This window comes from Platalea leucorodia (assembly GCF_965183815.1).
Source record: "Platalea leucorodia genome assembly, chromosome: Z".
Taxonomy (NCBI): domain Eukaryota; kingdom Metazoa; phylum Chordata; class Aves; order Pelecaniformes; family Threskiornithidae; genus Platalea; species Platalea leucorodia.
Genome location: NC_138858.1, coordinates 54,624,691 through 54,645,564, shown reverse-complemented (window position 1 = coordinate 54,645,564; position 20,874 = coordinate 54,624,691). Strand labels below are relative to the sequence as shown.

Sequence of the window (20,874 nt, the reverse complement as noted above, 5' to 3'; positions counted from 1 at the left end):
CAATAGAGGCACCTTTGCATGTCTTGCAAAGAATGTAAGTGCATAATTTTAACAAAGTTAATGGAAGTAAACACTGTGATTGTAATCTTCAATACGAGAGCAACCTTAGTATGGGGAAAGACTAAGAAAAAATACATTGGGTTTGCTTGGCAGCAGTTGTTAAGTGCTGATGTCTTTTAGCATAACATGTATGCTTGCAAGAAGAGTATTGTCATTCTGAGATGTCTTTTGCTGCAAATATGGTCCAGTATTCCATTCTAACACCAGTGAAAGGCATTGTTTCAGCTGCTGGTTCACCACCTGATGCTTGAATGAGAGACGTTTAAGCAGAAATAGGAACATGTATTTTCTGAGCCTTGCTGTTTAAGGGTGGGAGGGTAATAATTTCCTATTGGACTGTGCACCCCAGCCTCACAGGGTTACTTGTAAGAACTGCTTCACTTCCCATTATGATCATCCTCATTCCAGCAGCACTTGTGCATTCAACACATGGTTTCTGGTTATGGTGTTATGAGGGTGGAGTGGTTGCATCTATTCACCTTTCATTTGTGTGTTGATGTGGCATTTATATTAAGTAGGAGTAATTTTTTTTTCTGATTTTTTTTTTCTTGTGTCACCAGTGCACCTATTCCATTCTTCCATCGCTGTGCTCCTGTGAACATTTCCTGCTATGCCAAGTTTGCAGAGGCCCTGATCACCTTTGTCAGTGACAGTAGTGTCTTACACAGGCTGATTAGTGGAGTTATGACCAGCAAAGAGATTATAATGGGACTTTGCTTGTTATCACTAGGTAATTGTTTTTCTCATTACTAGCTATTTCTTAGTACTGCATTAGGAGATTGTTAACACCCTCTAACCACAATATGAGCAAAAAAATGTATGATAGCAATGAGCCCTTAGAAAATGGTTAAGAATGCTTTTTTTAAAATGTTATTTGACAGCTGGATAACTTACTCAGAAGCAAGACACATATGCATTCCTGTTTTTTCTCCTCTTCCACTGATAATGAGATATAGATGATGTGTGGCAGTTGATTAGCCAACATTATTTTTGGTGTAGTTAACAGAGCATCCCCACTATCTTAATTTTTATTATTATATTCACCTTTCCCATTTCTAATATTCATCTTCTGCTAACCCAAGTCCAAATAAACCCTTTCCAAATAAAAATGAAACGTGAGAAGTGCACAATAGCACACTCTTCTACAATGTAAGGGGTCTAGTTTGCTTCATTTAACATACTTGTGCAGGGATATGAGAACTTTCAGAGGGAAAACAAGGAAGTTAGGTGCCCATTTGTTATATTGTATGTTACCCCCTTCTTCCCCTTCCCCCAAAGTTAAAAACATAAGGCCTTTGAAAATCTCAGCCTTATCTGAAGAGCTGTAAATTCCCAGTAGTATAGAGGTGCTGAATCGTTTCTACAGTTGTGAGATGCCTCTGGTCTATGCAGTGACACATTGCACTAGACTGAAGTGCTGCTTTAACAAATTCATGTGAGTTAAGGTGGAATGCTACTCACCCACATAAATTACTTTCCTAATGAGTTTATTTTGCTCCTACCACCTCTAAAATGTGAAATCCTAAAATGGGAAGCTCTAGATACTATCCGTGTATATGAGCAGTGTGTGGTTTAGAAAGAAACACTGCAAAGCTGTACCAGATAAAGAATTCCTCTGTTTTCAGTCTGCCTTTGTGGTTTTAAAAAAAAAAACAAACCAAACAGAAAACTCATGAAAGACCATGGAGTATCTTTTCAACTATAACTGGAAGGCTGTTTATTCTCCTATCTTGACAGCTGCAGTGTTTGATAATAATGGTAGAAAGACTGTTTTGAATCTGAAAGGTAGTAATTGATTAGCAGTGCTACTGTTCATTTAGAGTCAGAAGTTAGTACAGATTAACATTACAGTAACAATTAACATACAGTTAATTTAAAAAATATTTTTCATACCTTAGTTAAACAGAATTTATTTATTTTTAAACAATGGGTAAGATTGTGTGATTCAGAAAGCCAGGTTCCAGTGGTTTTCATGTAACTGCTGCACACAAATAAGTATATGCAAAAATATGTGCATGCACTTACACACACCACTCACTAAATCTTAGTTGGCTCAGATTGTAGAGGGCTTTTTAACACACAGTTCCTGAACGGCAGTGGAACTATATGAACAAACCTTGTTAAAGAACTCATTTTCAATGTTGGAAATAAAGTAGTAATTTTTTTACTTTTTTCTGTCATGACATTTTGGAATGTCACATTGTCTGCACTTGTTTGACAAGTGTATTTGAGTGCAGATTCTGCTCTGGTCCTCAGGAGGTGTGCTCATGTTACCAGACTCTGAGTACTATCATGTCTTGCTGTCTGTTTTGTCATTGTCTAAACACATCTCTGTCTGTATGTACGCATTATGTCTTGTATTTAATGTACCATGTAAATGTATTTATGCTGTCTTTGTTGTAATCAGCGGTATCAAAGCAGAAGGTGTAGAGGTGCCTAATTTCCTTAACTATCTGTGCAGTGAGTTTGTAAGTCTCAGAAAATAAATCTGTCAAAATTCTGTTAGAAGGCAGTTATCTTAGTGCAGTGGGAGAATTAGGAAGGCTATTTCTACTTGAAATAATTGCTCTACTTATTTTATTTGTCTTCTTTTGCAGTGCTGTCCATGATTTTGATGGTTATAATCAGGTACATTTCAAGAGTACTTGTCTGGATTTTAACAATTCTTGTCATTCTGGGATCACTTGGTAAGTCTTGTTTGCCTCCCAGTTTCTGAGTGCCCAGTTCTAATCTTTGTGCTCCATGTCCTCAGGCCAACTACATCCTGCACAGGTCTTGGACCATGCTTTTCCCTTTAGCTTTCTTTCCTTTGAATCCCTTGCAACACAAATGTCAAAAATGCCACCTTTGTAATTGCAGTCCTCTCCCAGAGAGTATGTTGCTCCTTAGAGATTTCTGGCACTCCCTGCTTGGCTGGCAAGCTTCTTGTCAGCTTATTGCACTAGAACCCACATAGGCAATACAGGATATTCCTCACAGCACTTGTAGCACAGCCCTAAATGTTGCCTACTTGTTAACCTGCCTTCCAAACATGTGAGCAAGACAGCTAGTCTGGGCGTGTCTGATGGCATACCCACCTGCTCAAGCATGCAGGAATCAAAGGGCAGCTCTTGTTTATGCAGCCTCAGGGGACCCTTAGGACGTAGATGTCTCCATACAACATCAATAGGTTCATCTTCAGTCCTCCCAGTAGCTCTGTAGGTGTATCTAAGATCTGTTCTTGAGGAGAGGAAGCAAAGGTGCTTTTGAGCATTTCTAATCAAATCCTTGTATTTCCATATGACTCAGAAAGTCCTGCACGACCTACATCATGTATGAAATGCAACCAGCCATGCCATCTTGGGAATGGCCAAAGATTGTCTCATCCAAAATGATTTAGCTTGCATGAAGACAGCCTTGCTTTATCACATTAACTTTTACATTCGCAAAACTGAAGTTTTCTATTACTGATACTCAGTAGCAAAGCCAGAATGTATGGGCAGATGACTGTAGGGGAGGAACGAAAATAGAATAATTAAATTAGGAAGTACTAGCAATTTAATTCTTGCAATGCATGACTGCAAGGGATGGAAAAAATCATCAGACCATCTATGTCTTTTCAGGATGACTTGGTTTTTCTGCTTACTGTTCACAGGATCTCTGACCACAGAAAAAGGAAAAAATTACATAGTTGGGGTTTTTTTTCATTTATATTCTCTTTAGAAGCTGAGCAACTATGTTAAGTGAAAGTGTTGAATGACTTATTGCCATCTGTTATTATGTTCTAAAAAATCGCATCCATTACACAGACTGAATAAGAACATGTTATTTGTGAGACATCCTGCTTACTCAGTATTCACTGTTTGTTTAGGAGACGGCAAAAGAGCATCCTCCATTTTAGACCTAACAGAGTACCTTCAACAAAGACTTGTGATCTCTAGATAAGCTTATGCAGCTGATTCAGGAATAACAACAGAACAGAGAAGGATACTCAGATACCGAAAAGCCTCCCCGAGGCACTGGAGTCTTCTATTTAAGAAAAGTTCTACCTTGGAAAGGTAGCTAGAATATGAGAATGAAATTCTGGCCATAAGGCTAGGATTTCATAACAGGGGTTAGAAGAAAGTACCTCACACTATATTGGCCTCCTGAGCCTTTCACTGATGTTTTTTCCAGTGCCCAAAAGACAGTCTGATACAGGTGTAGCTTTGTGTCATTAACCTGAGGTGCTGTTTTCAGTATCAGGGCTGTTCCTTCTCTTCTCGATTAGTCTTCCCAGGAGGTGTAGACTCCTCCTTTTGTTCCTCTTGTTATTTTGCATCCTAATCCAAAGGTCCCTCTCTGTTCTCCCTCCTAAATTCTTACTCCCTACCCTATTATACACATATATACATACGTCCTACCATATAACTCTTTATTCTTCTTTTTGTTACTCTATTGCCTGTCTAATGGGAGCTGTGATCTTTGTTGTTAGGGCTCCCCATGAACTAGTTCTCTTGCGCGCTTCACCCTAAAACACAGAGTCAAAGAGCTGCAAGTCTCTTAAGTGGTCATAGTGGGGTGAGACTGTGAAAAGAGTATATCCACTTGAGAGGAGGGGACTTCTCCATCCTCAGAAGATCCTGTTGGGTTAGCCATCAGTGCGCTTGAGCATTCTGTACCAGACTAGACTTAAAGGAAGAAACTGTTTAGTTTCTTTGGTACTAGGTAGTATAACTGTGTCATATAGAAGGAGCATTTTTCATTTATCCTTTTTTATTTTCTCTAAAACATAGGTGGTACAGGAGTCCTGTGGTGGCTCTATGCTAAGCAGCGAATATCTGCCAGTGCTGTTGAGACTCAAATAGCCAAAGATAATCTTCAGGCTCTTCTGATCTATGCCATTTCAGCTACAGTCTTCACGGTATGCTTTTCTAATGACTGTGTTATTTTTTTGTTCTGTCTTTCTGGTTGTCTACATTTTTTTATTCAGGTGAAAGATTTATATTGCACACATTTTTGAAGAGTTTGTTTCTACTGTAAGCTCTGTTGCGGTGATTTTTTTTTTTTTCTTTTTTTTTTTTCTCCTCTTCCAGGCATTGTTCTGTAATATCTGGTTTCGAGTCAGGAGAGAGTTACTGACCCTGCAGTTACTCTCCTCTACTGTAAAATGTCCACAGGGACTTCCATGAATTGATATAATATTGGACTCCCAATCCAGTTTCACTTACGAGATTTTTGTTAGGTTCCCAGTTCAGAGGTACTTCATCATTGCAGTTTATTTGAAAGTCCTTAGACCATTCCTACTTCTGAAATCGGTTGTTCCAAAACTTTTTCCACTTAAGAAGAATCATTGTGAACTAAAATACTAAAAATGATTACTGAACCAATTTATCTTCTTCAGGCCTTACTGTTCATTTTGGGGTTAACGACTTTACTACTAAAAATTGACAGTGTTTGACTAACTTATATGACAAGTTGACCACACCATGCCCAAACATAGATGTTAAATTGTATTCTTTGTTAACTCTTGCTGATTCCACTGGTTTGTAAAACACAATTGAGGATAGAATCTGGTCTAATCTCATAAGACTGAGACTGATGATGATTCCAAATCCATAATTATGAGATTGGAATTCCCCAAAAGTATAATTTGGAAAAGAATTTATCACCAGAAGAAGCTGATAGAAGTTTTTCATTTTGATCTTGTGATCTTATAGATAGAACATGTGTTAATTTGCTGTGTTTGAATATCCTAGCTGTGCAAAACAATAGCTTGCTTATTTTTCAATTCTCTAAAATGTGATTTGGAAACTTCTCCCTCTAGGTTATCTTGTTCTTGATAATGTTAATTATGCGCAAACGAGTAGCTCTCACCATTGCCTTGTTCCACGTGGCCGGCAAGGTCTTCATTCACCTGCCGCTGCTAGTCTTCCAGCCATTTTGGACATTCTTTGTGCTTATCCTCTTCTGGACATACTGGATCACAGTCCTGCTTTTCCTTGGTACTACAGGTAAGCAGCTATCAATCAGGCTTGTTTTAAATAAATTACACTTCATTTTTGTATGATTTCAGGCAGAGTTGGTTAAAAAGCATGTGGGAACCTCTAGAAAAAAACCCACATATTATGCTTCTGTTGTTGTCTGCTTCAGTGACTTCAAAACACTTGTTCCAAGAAAGCTGTTGTGCATTTGAGTCTGCATTCCCAGTATGTTACTTTGTGCCTTAGGCCGGCTTTTTGATTTGAATCAAGGTGGCATGTTGCAAACCACAAGACTCCATTCATGAGACTGCTATAACAATTTTTCAAATAATTCCTTCTAATTTTACATAAACAGGTCAAAAACAGCTAATCTTGCAGCTAATTTCATAAGGTATTGTATTCTATTGTAGCCAGCACTCACACAGATGAAGACATAGTAATGCAAGCGCTGTTGCACATATTTACTCTCTCCCAAAATGTAAATATACTCAAAGTAGTGTTCAGTTGTTCATAAGTTAGGTGTCTAGTATTATTTGAGCGTTTTCCAGGATTATTAAGGGGATTTTTCTGCTCTTTTTGCACCATATTCTGAGAGCAGCCAAGGTACTCTCAATTTCTGCCTGCTGAGAAGTGCGTAGAAGATGAGAGCTTTGTTTGTGTTCAGGGTCTGACAAGAGCTTCCAGAATTAGTAGATCCTGTAGGTTCAAATCTTAGTTACTCAGCAGAGAAGCCTAGCAACTGCTTTTTAAAATGGGAGATGTCTGTGTTATTTTGCAGTAAGTTGTAGACAACAGAGACCATCATTCATTACTAAAACCTTAAAATTTTGAAATTTATTGTTTACTGCTGATCCAAAAGTAGGAGTGTTTCAGGTCACAGAGCTATTTCAGGATAATACAGGATAAATACTTTTTATTTCATAGCCTGAATTCTTAGCAAGGGATGGAGGTAATAGAACTCACGTGTTCTTGTTCTCATTACTGTTGAAATTTTTAGTTTTCATTACATGCTGTGCTATGTGCAGAAAATGTTCGCCTCTGAAAGTGAATTAAGTCCCAGTCCTGTGCTTCAGTCTGTGAGTTAAAGACCACTGCACAGGGACTAAATTTGTAGCAGAATTTAAGCTGATACTATATTTTTCTGACAGGACTCTTCGATTGGCCTTGATTCTGCAAAGATGAATTTATGCTTTTAGCTTTATATGCACTCAGTGTCTTCACTGATACCAGTTAAACAAAATTTTTGTGCAAATAGGGCCAGATCTTTTCAATCCAAACCAGGAGAACTGAAAAAGTGTACATTATCTGTGTATGAGAAGAAGCCTACATTTAGGAAGAGCTTGTTCACTAAAACCAAAATTATTTCAATAGTTCAATTTATTCACAAGAAAATACTGCATTTTTATATAAGCATAAAAGCATAGCTAAGAGGGTGGAGAAGGTGCTATTAATGCTAAGTCTAAACAGTGGATTTCAAGGTAAGCTTTTTATGCACGTGGTGTTACTTTCAGTATTTTTCTGAATCTCATCAGCTGTTCACAAAACCATTGTATAAGATGAAACATCTCGATGTGGGTTAACACATTGAAACAGAGCTTATCCTAGAAGGGTTCTGACAGGTACTGTCAGTCTCAACACATGGTATCGCTACTCAGATGAGACAAAGAGTCAATGGATTTCTGAATGTATGAAATCATATGTTTAGAATCTCTAAAGCTGCTCCTTATGTCCTTAAATACCTTTAAAGCTACAAATATTGTTGAAATACATGCACAAAGACTTACCATAAGGAAAACAAAAGTGATTGTTAGTGTTGACATCCAGCTGTAAGGAGCTATGAAGTTTAATATTGTTTCTGACTGTATGAATAATACCAACAGAGCAGCAAACTGAAATTAGGAACGACTAAGGCAGGCTTCTATTATGTTTAATTTTAAGAATTTTTGCTACTTGGTGGTGGTTAGTTTTGGAAATTTTCACCATGTGGCTATAAATTAAAAGAAATGTTGCAGAATTTTGAGTACCTTCAGAATATTTTTTAGTGCTTTTTTCAAATACCATTATACCGATTGTCTCAAAAGCTGTATCTTTCTTATGAACAATCTTCCTAAACATGACACTTATTAGTATTAGTAGAACCTAGAGGGGTTCTGCTGTAGACGGTTATGAACTGCTAACACCATATGCTTCCTTCTTTCTGAGTTGATATAAGCACCATTTCCTTTTTTACCTTTATTTATTTATAGGTAGTCCTGTCCCAAATGAAGAAGGATTTGTTGAATTTCGGATGTCAGGCCCTTTGAAATACATGTGGTGGTACCATGTAGTGGGACTGATTTGGATCAGCGAGTTTATCCTAGCCTGTCAGCAGATGACAGTAGCAGGGGCTGTTGTGACCTACTATTTTACAAGGTAAGGACAACTTAGACAGCTCTAAAGTGAGCAGCCTAGAAATGGAATTAGCAGAAATAATGAGGGACACAGCTTTTGGGGAGAACACTTGCTTCCATCCTGAAAGCTGGAGAGCAGTTGAATTGTATTGAGCCTTTTTAAATCATGTCAAGTCCTAAAATAATCTGTTTTGCTGATTATAGATGGTATTCTTGATATTTAGGACTTAAGTCTTGTTTGCCTTGTAACCTGTGCACATTGTACGGACATGGATGATTGTTTACAAAGCAGAATGCACCTGGAAGATCATCTGTAATGCTAATAATTAATGCTGATAAGCTTGGTAGAGATAAAAAAATATTGAAAACAATTTATTATTATTTTGATTGCAAAACAGTGCCCTTTAAATTACCTACAGTGCTTCATTAATCTTTTTTACACAAGATTACTTAAGGTGTTATTAAGTCATCATTTACATATAGAGTCTGACCAGATCATATTCAAATAAAAAGTGATAAAAAAATGTGTGCATTAAAGCTCCATATTTCATTGCTGTATTTGTGTATGAAGTTGTGTATCAGGGCATACTTTATGCGGGCTATTCTGCATGTATCTGCTAGCTATTCAGGCAGGCAATACTAATTATAAAGCAATGGTTTTAGCAACCTTCAGGCACAAGAATTTTGCTTCACAGAGATCAGAAACTGATTGCAGAATCCCAAACTTAGCTTTGGGGTTTTAGTCTCTAGTATTTGAAATCTTTTCTAAAATTACAATTGCTTAAAATTTACCTTAAATAAGTGAAAATTAAAGTTCTAGTTTTAGCCATTTGGCACACAAGTTTTTCAGAAAAAAAAAATGGTATCAGGTGCTTTCTTAGTATTTTGTGAGAGTAAATGGTACTTGAGTGATCTGAAGTATTACATTTTGCTATGTAGTCCAGAACTATGACAATATTTTTGGTAAGGAAAAGAAGCAACTACACTAATACCTGTTTTATAAAAGTATAGTTTAATGAAGCTTCTCCACATGTCATCCTAGATCTAGTAGTTCATGATACATTTCTTCAAACCCCCACCCCCCAAATGCCACATCATTGTTCAAGAGCTAGATGAGTAGTTTTATTTCAGATGTTCTCAAAAAAAGTCTTTTCCAAACAATATAAATACAACTCCTCTAGATAAAGAGCAGCATGCGTAGAGGATGTTGACAAGATACTTAGCAATGGTGGTTTACTTAAGAAAGGAAAACCAAGATGTTGGAGTGATGCCATCCCCAAGAAGTATCCTAAACACACATGTAGTTCATGTAGTGGGTTTTGATATGTTTTTAGCCTTTCATGTGAAGAATATTGTATATAAATATTTCTAGTGATACCCAGCAGCCACACTCTGTTCTTGCCATGTGCTTTTAAGAGTCTGTTTTTTAAAAAAATGGGTTTTTAAATAATGCATGCAGAAATTTTTCAAGTGCATGATTCAGATCACAAATGTTTAATTGGTTTGTCTTTTTAATTGAGACTGTTATCGGAAATACATTAGACTCCTTATCTGCCATAGTCTGTAAAACAATATCAAAGGTAAGGAATTAATTTACTCTGCTGACAGAAATTCTGTTATTTTATTAATGATGAAGTCCTCCAGCGTACCAATGAAATACATCTGTGAAGTTATTACAAGATGTTGCAAGAATGCAATCTTGTGAATAATCAAACTAGATTAAGTAACGAGCTAAGAAAATACAGAGGAGAGAGGATAACTTTGCATTGAGATAGATCACTTAGCAATGTGTATGCTTCATCTGTAAATTTATGTATTTACTATTACCTGAGGGTGAATGATTATGATTTTTCTTTTAACTGTACCCTATCATTCCATAACAGGAATTTTATTTTAAGTTAGTAAGTACCCATTTCTCCCTACTGTTATCCTTTTCTGCATTTTAATGTACAATTCTAATCTGAAAAGTAACTTAATAAGGAAGGAAAGGGCATTGATTTGGACTTCCTCATTATTTTGCATATTAGTAGCTTTCCGCAGCAAATGAGGTGACGTTATCTCTGGAGAAACGTTTTATATATGTTCACTGTTTGTTCACCTTAGCCGGATGGATTCCTTTCAGGTTAGGCAATAACAGACCTTAAGGTGTTCTGCATTACAGACTCTGCCCTCAGTTACATTTCCCCCTCAAAAGGAGGAAGTGGTTGGGTTGCCTGGGTGTAAGGTTCAGACCTTTTACGTGATTGTGCCCAAAAGGGAATAGAATTTGGCTTCCCCCGCCTGAGCTCTAAAAGTTAATTGGAAGAAAATAGAGGGTAAACCTATTTTAATCATTAATATCTCAACATTAAGTTACGAAGATGTTAGTTTCATGGAATGAAGACTACTTTTGTATCTTTTTGAATGAAACTCATGTGGAAATAACTTTCTCCCAAGTGGAGGAGATATTTTATGTTTGGAATGGTGGCACTTGTTCCTTTAATATGCATAGTATTATGCTCATATTTCTAATAAAGAAGAAGAGCCGTTCTTTAAATGTTGAATAAAGCTGTTCTTTGAGAGAGAAATAGAAGTGGCTTCCTTGGTAGGAAATATAAATAAAAACTTTAAGAGGGAATTGCTTCAAAACTGCGAAAGTGAGTATTCATCTGATAGATTAAAAATATTCTAGCCATGTTGCAATAAAATAGCTTGTTTTAAGGCTTAGTACTTGGTTCCTTGAGGATATAATAGCTAAATCAGAAATGTAAAACATCTGAGAAAATAATTTACCTAATAAATAACAGTAGTAATATCCTCTCCAAAGTCTCCACAGAGACCTCCAACAGAACAGGAGAGATGGGAGAGGCAAGTTTATCAGTAGTCCAACTGAAAAAATGTTAGCTTTTTTTCTCGCTGTTTTGGAAGGTTTTGAATTGCACACCATCAAATGTAGTTTTATAGAAACTGCTAGTTGGCGATAGCGGCAATGCAGCCAACCACTAGTAAGACTACCCTTAAGACATACTGATTCGTTATCCTATTCCTATTACTGCCTTAGAGGCAAAACTGTGACTTGCACAGACTGTCAGCGTGATGTGAACAATATACGCTGAAAACTAGTATAAGGATAATACATTCCTTTTGCACCTCAGTTTATTGAGAATCTGTAGTACTTCTAGATGATACTAAATACATATTGATCATTCTACTTTACTCTTTTTCTCTTTTCAACAGGGAGAAAAGGAATCTGCCATTTACTCCTATTCTGGCATCTGTTAATCGCCTTGTTTGTTACCACCTAGGAACGGTGGCAAAGGGATCTTTCATTATCACACTAGTGAAGATACCACGAATGATTCTTATGTATATTCATACACAACTCAAAGGAAAAGTAAGAGAAATAGATTCCATTTTTTTACTGAAACTCAATGGCCGATGTGTTTACAGCTAATTTAATTTTGGGGGGGGGGGCGGGGGAGGGTGGGGCTAGAAGTCCTGTTTTGGAATATTTGGTCTTTAAAGGACCATGAGACTGAGAGGGACTGCTTAATTTACCAAGCTGAGTGTCAGTTACTGAAACACAAAGGAATATTTTTTTCTTAAGATCTGTTGGTTTTGCTTTTTGTTTTCCCACGTTCTGTGCTTTCCTAGGAAAATGCTTGTGCTCGCTGTATGCTCAAAGCCTGCATCTGCTGCCTTTGGTGTCTAGAAAAGTGCCTGACCTACTTAAATCAGGTAAGATTTTCAATATTCAAGTTTTATGTAAGGGCTGATAATATATGTGATTCCCAGAATGCACTCTGAGGCTCACACATACGTTATTGTACTTTGGAACTTCAGTGAAGGTACTTCAGTCTTGTCTCCATTACTGAAATTACACTGCAAATCACTACATTAGTCTTTGTTTACCTCGTAAAGGTGAAAAATAGCTGCTATTCATCTTTGTGAACATGGTATCTCAACCTTATAACAATTTGTTTAGTGGTTGGAGATGTTCCTCCTTATGTCCACTCTGTCAAACTACAACTGAGTTTCAAAATATGTTTGTTGTGAAAAGAGACTGAAGCTTTTCGCTGTAATATTTAAGGTTCACACAACTGAAAAACTGTATATAACATCAAATTGCCGTCATCTACAAAGTGGAAAAAGAGCTGCAAGTTGTGACATGCTGGCTGGTCAGATGCCTTTGTAAAAGAGATTTTATTGGCCTGTGGTTCCACCTCTGTTAAGTACCTCTCTAAATAGCTCTCTAATATCCCTTTCACTGTTGTTAATTTTTTTTTTTGCTTGTGGAAATACAGAAATAAAAGCAGAAGGTGGCATTTAAAAAAAAAAAAAGAAAACAACAGTATAATCCTTGACCATTGTCCTGGTTAACTTTGAATGCAGTCTAGTGAAGTGTCTAGAAATTATCTTGGTGGACTTGTATGACTCTCAAACTCTTTTATATTTCCAGAATATTTTCCCTAACTACTTAATTGCTGTAGTTACACCACTGCTTACCTCCTCCTGCAGAGAAATTGCAAATTCTGTTCAATTAGTTTTTCGGAATAAACTTGTTAGTGCATAAATGATGAGCAAGGGAGGAGAAGAATAGTAATTCTCTACCTTGTATAGTCTTCTGTCAGCTGGTACATACTGCTTGATTCAACAACTCTCAAGGGAATCTTTGTTCATTAACATCATATGACTTATGTGAAGCTGTATCTTCTCCCCCTTCTTCCCCGCCTCCATCTGAAATATCTGATCATTCCATGAGTAAATCTTCAATCTGCTTTTCCCAGAACGCATATACAGCCACAGCTATCAACAGCACCAACTTCTGCACCTCAGCAAAGGATGCCTTTGTTATTCTAGTGGAAAACGCTTTGCGAGTGGCTGCCATAAACACAGTTGGGGATTTTATGCTGTTTCTAGGAAAGGTATGTCTGCTGTATACGGTAAGCTTTCATTAGCAATGGCTTGTACCTCAGATGGAAAATGCCTTCAAATTCCTGTTTCTTAGCATGCACTTAGTCACATCTAGCTACATCATATCAGGAAGGGACTGTCCAGGATAAGGAGGATAAACAGATGACCCACTTATGTTAAGTAAAAGTGATCAGAAAGGAATCGTTGAAGATGATGACGCCTTTTGCGTGAATTTATTTTTAGGGAGTCAAGAGAAAAATTATTATTAGAAGGTCCGAATTTTTTATTGGTTTTGTGGTTAAAACCTAGAATTGTAAGGAAAGGAAGCATTTCCTCTAAATTTTGTTTAGTAAGGGCTCTCCGGGTTTATGTTGAAAATTGGCACATTATTGATCACCATTTATGACAAAACTGGACTGGAAGGTAGTATAGGAGCCTGCTATGAGGAACTGCCAGCTTGGACTGAACTGTCTTCCTTATTACATTCCTCTGCTTTTATTAACTCAGAGTACAGTGGGCTGCACTTTTAATCCAGTAATTAACTCAATAAGATGTGAGAAGAAATAAAGACATAATCAAGATATAGGTGCTTGGGAGACCATGAAATTACATAATGTGGTTTTATGGAGGTGTCTGAAAGGTGTTAGAAAACATCTCCCTGAAAAGGTGTCTTTCAAATTATTAGAGAAATGCACAGGTGACAGAAATGTTAAAATGAACAGTGCAGCATGTAAAAAATAGTATCAGCTAAAACAGTGGTAGGCTGCCAGCCTGTCTCCTCTATCACTGCAACCTGGTATTTTTATAATACAGTAAAGCTGACCTATTTTACAATTTCGTGTTTAGCTGCAGTTCATAATAATAGATTCAGAAATGTTAAAAATGTTGAGTGGCCACAACAATTGTTTTAGTCATTTTGTTATTCCCAAAGACCAAACTGGTAACCAGTGAAATGTCTGTTAGGGCCTCACACATAGTGTAATTCTGTGGAGACCATTACATGAAGTGCCTCACATGGATTCTGATCTACTTTCCCTGTATGGAGATGAGACAGAGATAAGACAAGCTTGGAAGCTGTTTCTGCCAGCAAAATTAAAAACACACCATCCCCCCAAGACCTGCCTTCCCCTCTCCCTTTCACCCATGTCATTTACACTCAGGGATGTGGGGAATCCAGGAGGTAAAGATGTCATTACCACTAGCATCTGTAACTCCTAGTTCTAGACCCAGCAGAGCAAGAAGCACATAGGTTAAAAATCAAACCAAAACAAAAAGAAAAAATCAAAAGACTTCTGTCATTAGAATTGTATTCTGTTTTCTTCCTCAGGTCCTGATTGTCTGCAGTACAGGTTTGGCTGGGATTATGTTGCTGAATTACCAACGAGATTACACCGTCTGGGTGCTGCCACTCGTCATTGTCTGCCTCTTTGCATTCCTGGTTGCTCACTGCTTCCTTTCCATTTATGAAATGGTTGTTGATGTCCTTTTCTTATGTTTTGCCATCGATACAAAATACAATGATGGGAGCCCTGGGAGGGAATTCTACATGGATAAAGTTCTCATGGTAAGTTTTCTCTTGCTGTCTAAGGCTAAGGACATGGTTTCATAAGATGGCTATTTTGAGAGTGGAGTGAGCTCACTAGCTGAGTTGAATACTGTATTTTTTTTTTACCTGGGTTACCTTGCTGTGTTGTTCATGGCTTGGTCAGCAAACAGGGTGGTCTGATGAGCATCAAATACATAATGATGCTTCCCTCCCTTGACATCACTGGTATTGGCTTCTATACGCTGGCTGTGAGATGAGCAGTTGTCTTGCAGAATCGTACCTTTGGGTATCATTTCTTGTAAATGATACACTGCAGAATGGAAAGAAGCAAAACAAGGGGTAAAGGCTTGGTTTTTGTACTTTCCTAAGAAGGACCTCTCCTGGGACGTGGAAGAGAAAAAATATCAGAATATTCTACCCCACATGCAGATAGTGACCACGCTGGAGTTTTTCTTCTTTCAGATAGACAGGAACCAGATTTGCTTCTCAGTCTGTCATGCACAGAAACAACAGATAATATGTTCTGTCCTGGAGCCTAGATGCTATGTCAAGGCCCTTTGCACAATTCAGTTCTTATTTGTTTGTCCCATCTTATTCCCTGTTCACTCTAGCTAGAGACTAAGATGTAAAAATTCTGTGCCTCAAGCCATTCAGTTTGTTGTTGAGTAGGTCATTTTCTTGATAATGTTTTTAAGTGGCAACCATAGAATATGTCCCTGTAAAATGTACCCGCATGTGTGGGCTAGAGGAAGAGTCTCATGACTTCTTAGCATGATTTTTTTTTTCTGATGACTTGTTGGAAAAACATGTCAAGAATTTAATGCTAAATTTTTGGTAAAACACTACAGAATCTAGAGTATATAATAAATAAAACGGTAGCTGATGAGTTGCTTTTTAGCACAGAATAAGAGTAAAATGCAGAAGACAGTGCAGATGAATCATTGTGGGTTTCTTTAGTGAACAGTCAATATCAGAAAACACTAGCAGCTGAAGTTTACTGAAATTTGCTACAGAATGCTTGTCTTTAAGAGAAAAAATTACATAAAATGGAATTAGCACCTTTGCTAATCTTTGTGAGTAGGTGATTGTGATCTGGTGAAAAATTTAAGAGTTTGAACTGAGGGAAGTTAGGGAAATTGACAAGACCTTGCAAATAATTATCTCCAAGTGCGTCTGTTTAATGGAGTTCTAACATCACACACAGTTCACAGGTTAGGAGGTAGTAACTAGGACCTCTGTGTTTTTGACAGCCACCCTCCTACCTTCCTTCCCAGTAAAGGAGAGCATTGCGTGGTAAATGTGAAAGTTGTAATAGCACGCAAGGCAAATACCTGTCTGGCTTCCCAAATTAAATGAGGGAGACCCTTGTGACTATTTGGCAGGCTCTTTTGGTACTTTGTGGACAAGTCTGACCAAGAGAAGTGGGAGGAGCAAGTTGCGTTGACATTTTGAGTGGTTACAGCTTGAAGTTTTTTATTGAGATTTGATGTTTGGAGTCTGCTCTAAGAAAGCACTTTTCACTTTATTACTATTTTTCAGGAGTTTGTGGAGAATAGTAGGAAATCTATGAAAGAAGCGGGCCGGGGAGGTGGAGCTGAGGGCAGAGAGCTAAAACCAATGGTAGGTGCAGATGAGGAGGTGGCGATCCTCCAAGAGTTTCACTTTTACTTCTTCTCCCTCTTTGTCTTTACTGACTGCACTTCTTCAGGAGAAGTTTTTGTTCTCTGTATCACTCAAGATGTTCTGCTTTTTCTGTTTGTGAGCTTGCCTATCACCTGGATGGCAGAGTTTTTGTCACAGCTGAGACCATCTCCTGTAAAAGTAAGATGAAAGGAACTGTGTCATATGAAACAAATGCAGTATCATTTCATTAGGATTAGTATGTATGCTATGTGGTATACACAGACAGCCCCAGCCGCTGAGTAGTCTCAAAATAAGATGACTCTGGAATTCATTGGGCTATTCTGACTTTAATCCTCTTTTCAGTCCTGAACTGAACAATTTTTGTTCATCTTACGTTCACCGTAAAAGCCTGAAGAACACTACTGAGCGCATCCATTGTTGCAAAGTAGGACCAGGCATTTAAAGCTCTCACCAAATTATTTTATACAGTGCCAAGGAATTGGATATAGTGATTCCTTTCAACCTGCTCAAATGACATTTCTCCCAGTTGTTTGTTTTTATTGCCAACTACTTATGTTGCTTGTCTCTTGTGTGCTCTTTCCATCTCACACTGTCAGATACACAGACAGTGAACAATGCATCATTTATGCTTCTGCAGCCTGTTTTACTTATGGTGTGCCTGTTAGGAAGGCATTGCATGTCTGAGTAGCCTGGAATAAGGAACAGCTGTACATGGTACAGATAACAGATAGGAGGATGAGTTTGGAAGGTGGAGAACTGAGAGCGTATGATGGAGACCCAGGCTGGGCAAGGTATGACTTGTCATCGTGCAATATGACTTTGTGAAATAAAATACTTTTCCATCATTACTTTCTCAGAGTATTTGGGGCCTGATGCAGTTCCTTACCATGCGGACAATTTTTTAACCTAATGGAACCTAAATAAGTGTATGCTAACAGTAGAATTTTTTTAAAATGATGTATGTGAAGCCATGTTGCATGAGCACTTTTTGACCTAGCTGGAATGGGTTCCTGCTGTAGAATGGATAGATGTGTAGCTTTGCGTGTTTTGCTATTTCATTATAGCATACCAGTTTCTAGATTTGCTTATGCCTAAATGCTGCTGTGTTTATACATCTAAAAAACTAATTCTATGCTCATTTACTGTTTTCTTCTGGGAGTAATTCTAGCTGTTCAAACAGACACTAATGTTGGGATTTTCAGAGTGGTCTAAACACTGTAAATGTAAAGCTGCCGTTCAAATGATTGAGAATTGGGTTTGCAAATCATCTAGTCACACGCACAAAAAAATCTCAGTCCAAAAATGTATTACGTTAACCTCTAATTCAAACAGCTGGTTTACCTTAAGTGGTTTTCCACTTACGCTCTTGTCAGTGCTAGCACAAGCCGCTACTCAGACTTTTGTACTCGACTGCCTAAAGCTTGGATGTTAAAACCTTTATTCACCCCCCGCCCCCCTTGTAAAAGGGCAAACCACGTACTTGCAAGTCAAGGGTGGTCTTGTTCTTGTAAAGGAACTTGACTCTAGGCACTTGAGCCTGGCATGGGCTGAAAGCCGTCCTAGGACTGCTGGAGAAGATGCTGCGCACTTGGGGCTCAGCCTGAGTGTCACCTGCTGAATTACTCCCAGTTCTGCTGTTCATGTGGTAGTCTTGTTTGGAACTGACTGGGCCTTGTTTTCTCAAGTGGTCTTTTGTTTTGGAGTGTTCAGCTCCAGTTGAATAGGTTCTGAAATATTAGGATCTCACTTCCTGACAAGGACGGGACACAGCAGTTACCTCCGTGAAATATCTGATACCTTTTCCCAAAGCATTGATAAAGGCCTCAGTTTCATCTGGAATAGCATCATTCATAAGTCTATTCTGTACTAGTAGCGCCTGTAGTCCCCAAATTGGGTGTTTGAAAATTAGATTAATTTTTCTTTTTTTTTCCTTCTTTTTTAAAAAATAGTCTTTACTGTTTTGTTTCAGTCTACTTGAGATGCTATTGTTTCTTAGACGTGACCATTAGTTCTAAAAGTGAGATGCCCTAAGTGCAGTTGTATTTTAAATAGGTATTAATAGCAGAGATGAGGAAACATTTAGGACCTTCTGTTCTACTATCAAGGCACAAGAAAAAAAAAAAAAAACTTTTCACACTTCTTTCTTTATGGTTCCCAGTGACCCCTTTGACTCAGTTTCTCCTTGTCTTTTGGCATTTGTCTAAGACTGTGCTGTATGACTTTGTTTTCTAGGCCTCTGGAGCAAGTTCATCTTGAAACTAGCCAGCCATATTGGAACCCATTGACATTCCAAAACAGTATATATATACATATATACATACATATATATATATATATATAAATAAACAGCCAAAATCAGAGAAAAGGAACAGGGATTTAATACTTTTTTTAACAATTATTTTTGTGAAACATGTACTCTTTTCATACGGGTGGCTTTTACAAGCAGCTTTATCATTGTTCCATTTTTTAAATTATTCATTGTGGTCATGGAAAAGTTGATTCTTATCTGCTTGATATTTTACAGTCTGGAGGAGGTATCATTGTAAAGATAATCTGAAATGATGACTGGGTTTAGAGAGATTTCCCATGACACTGCTAATCTGCTGAGAGTTTTACTTGTTCAGTTTGTTTAAATTTGCATTAAATTCAGGACAGTTACATGTAAGGAAAATCTTCAAATCAAGAAAAGTCTCAAATTTAGTTTTTCAGAAGGTGGTTTCAGTGAGAGTTCGTTCAGTTCGAACGGGTTTGTAAGCAGTCATTTTACTTTACAGCCCTGCTGGGGCACAGTTTTGTTTATCAGTATCAGATATCACAATAACCAACTCCTCAGGTATTCAGGTGTGTGGGAGCCCTTGCATCTCCTATTAAGACAGAAACTAGAAAATGGGGACAGATAATTTTTATATGCAATTAACTTCCTGTTTTACCCTACTTACCCCTCTTACCTGTTGCCCACTATCCTCCCCTTGAGTTCAGTAGCCTCCTTCACGCTTCAGCAGTGCTCCTTTGAAGGGTATGGATTCTCCGTATGAGCAATTGAAATAACAGATTGTTAAAGCTCAGTCTTAGCCATACTCATGATTAATTCATTACTAGATGTAACTATGCTGAGGATGGGAAGAGAAATGAACTGTACTACTGTACAAAAAAGTACTGTATGCTTCATTTCATTTAGTGCCGGAGAGCCTTGGGAGGTGGAAGGGACCATGCCTGTTTTTTCATCCATATTTATATGTACTGTAGCAGGTGGCTAAAACAGAAAAGGGCAGAGAAACATTTCCTTGGAAGTGTAACTGCCAGGATAGTTTATCTAAAGTTATCAAATAACGACAAGAGAACGTGCTTTTTTTATTATTCTTCTTAGATATTTACATTTCTTTTCAGTCTGGAAGTTCACCAGATATGAATGCTAATATTAAATTCTTCAGCATATTGTAATGGTAAATGCTTAAAAGTGTATTTGCTAAGAATTCATGATCTGTCTATGCTATATAATCCTTTTGTTACAATTTTTTTAAGAAAACTATTTTTGTTAATGTAAAGTTAATATTTCAGAGCAGAATTTTTAAACTTATTGCACTAAATATAAGCTCTGTACAAAAAAATAATGCCTCAATGGTTCGATCACTCCATTCAAGAAAATCTTTTGAAAGAGAAAAGCCCTTCTACAAAAGCTTTGCAATGGAGTGGAGAGGTATGTCTAGGTAGAGACATGCACAACTCACGTTATCAATGTTTAATAAGTAAGCAGTTCTCTGTGCTTCCTTTCAGAGGATCAGGCTTTTAAATTGCTGTCAAAAGTTTAAAAAAACATGTAGTTATCATGTAGCTAACCAGTGCTCTTACCTTTCAGCAATAGTGAAATATTTCACTTTTGCTTCTAGAAGTCATTTGATAACGTGAATTTGTTTAGTTTTCTTTTGGTAAGCCAATTAAAAGGATTTACTCTTTTCATATCACAGAACCCAAACTATATGGAATGTATGAAAATAAAAATACATTTAGAAATTAAATCTGCTGGGGAGGCAGGGAGACAGAATTATCCAATCCTGCAAGCACTGAGACACTCATTTAAGTGAACCATATCGGTAGCTCCACTGACATCAGGAGGGCTCTCTAAATATGGAAGCTGTAAGTTACACATCTGTGTAAGTGCTAACTGGACTAGATCCTCAACCTAGGGATTCAAACTGGAGCACTGGTGAGGCCTCTCAGTGCAAGTTAAAGGTCAGACTATCTAGAAGAAGCACTGGAGCAGCCTTAAGTTTGTGGAGGGGAGGCATTCCTGCTGTACCAGTGGCTAAGACAGCAGTGGCACTGAACACCGATACTTGTGTAGATCAGTGGGGTTTAGCAACAGAAATTTAAAAACTGGCTCAGATGAATGCTAGAAACT

General features: G+C 37.6%; 1 protein-coding gene across 2 annotated transcripts in view; it reads left to right on the top strand.

Annotated features, from left to right (window-relative positions):
• The window catches only part of SLC44A1 (solute carrier family 44 member 1), a gene marked incomplete at its 3' end in the record, with an annotated part of 64,265 nt that extends 44,362 nt beyond the window's left edge, over positions 1 to 19,903 (top strand). Inside the window, exons 6-16 of one of the 2 annotated variants that reach the window (XM_082335785.1) lie at positions 621 to 790; positions 2,658 to 2,747; positions 4,815 to 4,942; positions 5,846 to 6,032; positions 8,249 to 8,414; positions 11,609 to 11,765; positions 12,026 to 12,109; positions 13,159 to 13,296; positions 14,613 to 14,849; positions 16,371 to 16,451; positions 18,708 to 19,903. In XM_082335785.1, coding sequence (XP_082191911.1) covers positions 621 to 790; positions 2,658 to 2,747; positions 4,815 to 4,942; positions 5,846 to 6,032; positions 8,249 to 8,414; positions 11,609 to 11,765; positions 12,026 to 12,109; positions 13,159 to 13,296; positions 14,613 to 14,849; positions 16,371 to 16,451; positions 18,708 to 18,731 — 1,462 coding nt within the window. Of the gene's footprint in view, positions 1 to 620; positions 791 to 2,657; positions 2,748 to 4,814; positions 4,943 to 5,845; positions 6,033 to 8,248; positions 8,415 to 11,608; positions 11,766 to 12,025; positions 12,110 to 13,158; positions 13,297 to 14,612; positions 14,850 to 16,370; positions 16,662 to 18,707 lie in introns of those variants that run through there. The other variant, XM_082335784.1, reaches the window with a different exon arrangement.
• Between the last annotated feature and the right edge of the window lie 971 nt (positions 19,904 to 20,874).